Source organism: Vollenhovia emeryi, unplaced genomic scaffold (assembly GCF_000949405.1).
Source record: "Vollenhovia emeryi isolate VEMERY1.0 unplaced genomic scaffold, V.emery_V1.0 DF943426.1, whole genome shotgun sequence".
NCBI classification, from domain to species: Eukaryota; Metazoa; Arthropoda; class Insecta; order Hymenoptera; family Formicidae; genus Vollenhovia; species Vollenhovia emeryi.
In genome coordinates this window covers 1-3,049 of record NW_011962940.1, presented here as the reverse complement: position 1 = coordinate 3,049, position 3,049 = coordinate 1, and the positions used below count along the sequence as shown (strand labels likewise).

Genomic DNA, 3,049 nt, shown 5'->3' with positions numbered 1-3,049 from the left:
TAGTTCCGTGGAAGTACATTGTTATCTGGGTTATTTTGTCATGTATTTGTGTACAAAAATAATACTTACAAAATAATAGTTATATATTTAATAAACACACTTTATATCTTATTGACGTAAATTATTAAAGTATTCGTTGATTAATATATTACGCGCTAGTAGACCTGCATTACCTGCTTCATTTTGAAAATGAGGATTTGCATTATTATTTGCGATATTTTCCAAAATATGCAGGTTTTCATCATCAACAGGTGGAGGAATATCTTCCCCTCGACGTCGTGCTATATTATGTAACACAGCACTCGCTATTATTATTGTCATTACTGTGCTGATTTTTAAGCGACTTCCAAATGCTAATATTGGAAATCTACGTTTCCAGATACCGAATGTGTGTTCGACTATGGTTCGTGTTCGAATATGTGATTCGTTATACAATTGTTGAGCACGGCCTTCAGGATTTAATAATGGCGTAAATAAATAAGGTTTTGCAGGATAGGCGCTATCGCCTAAAACAAAGTTTTACTACGTGTCAGAAAATAGTTAATTAAACTTAAATAGAGTTATAACTATTATAATAATATTAATTAAAATATATTATTTTCTAAATAAAACCACATACCTAATAATAAACAGTTGTGAAAATGATTTGTTTCAAATAACATTCTTAAATTACTGTTCTGAAATATTGTTGAGTCATGAACTGAGCCTGGCCATCGAGCTACAATGTCAATTATTTCTCTGTTTGCATTTGCCACAACTTGTACGTTTAAGGAAAAAAATGATTTTCTATTTCTAAATATTTCTGCATCATCACCACCTATTTACATTATATTATATATATATATTTATATGTGTGTGTGTGTGTGTGTGTGTGTGTGTGTGTTCGTTATAATCAATATTTAAAAATATTTCAAGAAACAAATTCTATTTTGATAAAATATATTGAATACCTAAACATACCTGGAGATTGTATTCTTACATGTGTGCAATCAATGGCACCAATTACTTTAGGAAATGCAGCAATTTTAAAAAAATCTCTTTGAGCTTGTAAAATATCTTCTTGTGTTTGTGGTAATTTTATGTAAATATGTGCCAAGGAAGCTATAGCTTCAGATACTCTAACAACTATTCTTGAAACTGTAGATTTGTCCATTCCACCATAGTCACCCATTGTGATAAAAAATCCATTAGTTGCGTAGAAACGTAAAGTAATAAGCAACTGTTGCATTGGTGTAACCAAATTATTTCTAAAAGATTGCAAAATTACTTTTTATTATAATTATAGTAACATATTATAATACATAAATACATATTGTTGTTAACAGACTGTAAAACTGTTACACATTTTACCTTGTAATGCGTGGAACGTGAAAAACAATTCTAACCTATTCATCTCGAACTAATAAGAGTATAACATTTACCTGTTATGTGTATATACTTTATATGATCTTCAATTTGTTCTAATATATTTATAACAGACTGTTTCTCTAACCGAAACCTTCTGAAAAAATTTAATTCGTCATATTTTTCAAAATAATTAGCACGTACACGAACATTTCGTGGTATTCCATAAACAATTAAATCGAATGCGTCTAATTCATCATCTTCCAATACATCAAAATCTAAATCCATTTTTTCTACTTCAATAATTAATGCGCGAACCCTACTCCCGGCTTACTTCACGTACTATTGTAGACCACGTAAAATACGCGATAGTGACACAGGACCAATCCGACCAATAAAATGCGATTTATGTTCCTTAAAATCTCTTAAGCGGTACTGAAACCATCGCTTAAAATAAGTGTAAGTTAAGCCATATTAAGTGTCGCTTACACTTTGGTGCAACAAACTTAAAATTTTAAGTCTCACTTAAGGCCGAAATAACGTTGGTGCAACCGGGCCTAAGTATAAGCGACAAGCCTAACCACGCGCGCGACACCAACCGTGTAAGTTTACGCGAGTACACGAGTTGACGGGCCCTCAGATTTTCGGATCTCAACAACGGCTGATCCGACGAACTTGAGACTGCGCTTAATCGATAGCTTGGGTACGATTTGTATAATAAAAGTGTTTTTACTTTTCTCCTACGTGCCCCGTGTGTGGAGATATTGCTTGCAATGCAGAGTTCGCAGTTACGAATTCGCGTTTAAGAAACATCGTCCACGTCTTTGACTATATAATCATGGACTGCTAGTTGCCGCATTCAGGCTGTGATCAACATCACGAGCGCCACCATAGGATAAATGGCAGAAAATCGAAACACTAAGTCAGATTTAATGGTAAAACAGGACAGAAGACAGAGATAGAATATAGCTTATGTCGTGCTGTTTTATCATGTTTATCAGAGTTCAGAACCAATTATATTATAATTGGTTCTGAACTCTGATAAACATGATAAAACAGCTATATTCTATCTCTGTCTTCTGTCCTGTTTTACCATTAAATCTGACTTAGTGTTTAGATTTTCCGCCATTTATCCTATGGCGGCACTCGTGATGTTGATTACGTGTTAGACCAGGCAAAGTGGAGGCAACTAGCAGTCCATGATTATATAGTCAAAGGTCCACGTCGTCGTCGTCGTCGTCAACCACCAGAATTCCATTACATATTTCTGCCGCACGTGGCGCTCGCAAGCTCGGCTGACGTGACTAACGTTACCGACTTATACGAGCGCCGGTAAATAGAGTGAACCTAATCTTATTGTGCCGATTTATTTAATAATAACGTGTCTCGTGATAACGTGTCTCGTGATGTCTCGTGATTGATATATCTAGGTGTATTAATACCTTGAACTCGATGTCCACGTATCCCAGGTCGCCGTTGACGACGTCCAGACAGTGCGCTCCGTAGTTTTCGGTGTCTAGGTGTATTAATACCTTGATCTCGATGTCCACGTATCCCAGGTCGCCGATGACGACGTCCAGACAGTGCGCTCCGTAGTTTTCGGTGTCTAGGTGTATTAATACCTTCAACTCGATGTCCACGTATCCCAGGTCGCCGATGACGACGTCCAGACAGTGCGCTCCGTAGTTTTCGGTGTCTAGGTGTA

The 3,049-nt window shown here is 36.0% G+C and overlaps 1 protein-coding gene across 1 annotated transcript; it reads right to left on the bottom strand.

Moving 5' to 3' along the window:
• Positions 1–173: 173 nt before the first annotated feature.
• On the bottom strand, positions 174–1,914 carry LOC105565779 (putative nuclease HARBI1; the record flags this gene model as incomplete). The annotated part of the gene is made up of 5 exons (XM_012019252.1): positions 1,401–1,914; positions 1,310–1,334; positions 951–1,247; positions 620–738; positions 174–506 (listed from the first exon to the last, which is right to left on the bottom strand). Coding segments are annotated over exons 1-5 (1,006 nt in total), but the record flags the coding sequence as incomplete, so codon positions are not given.
• Positions 1,915–3,049: the final 1,135 nt, after the last annotated feature.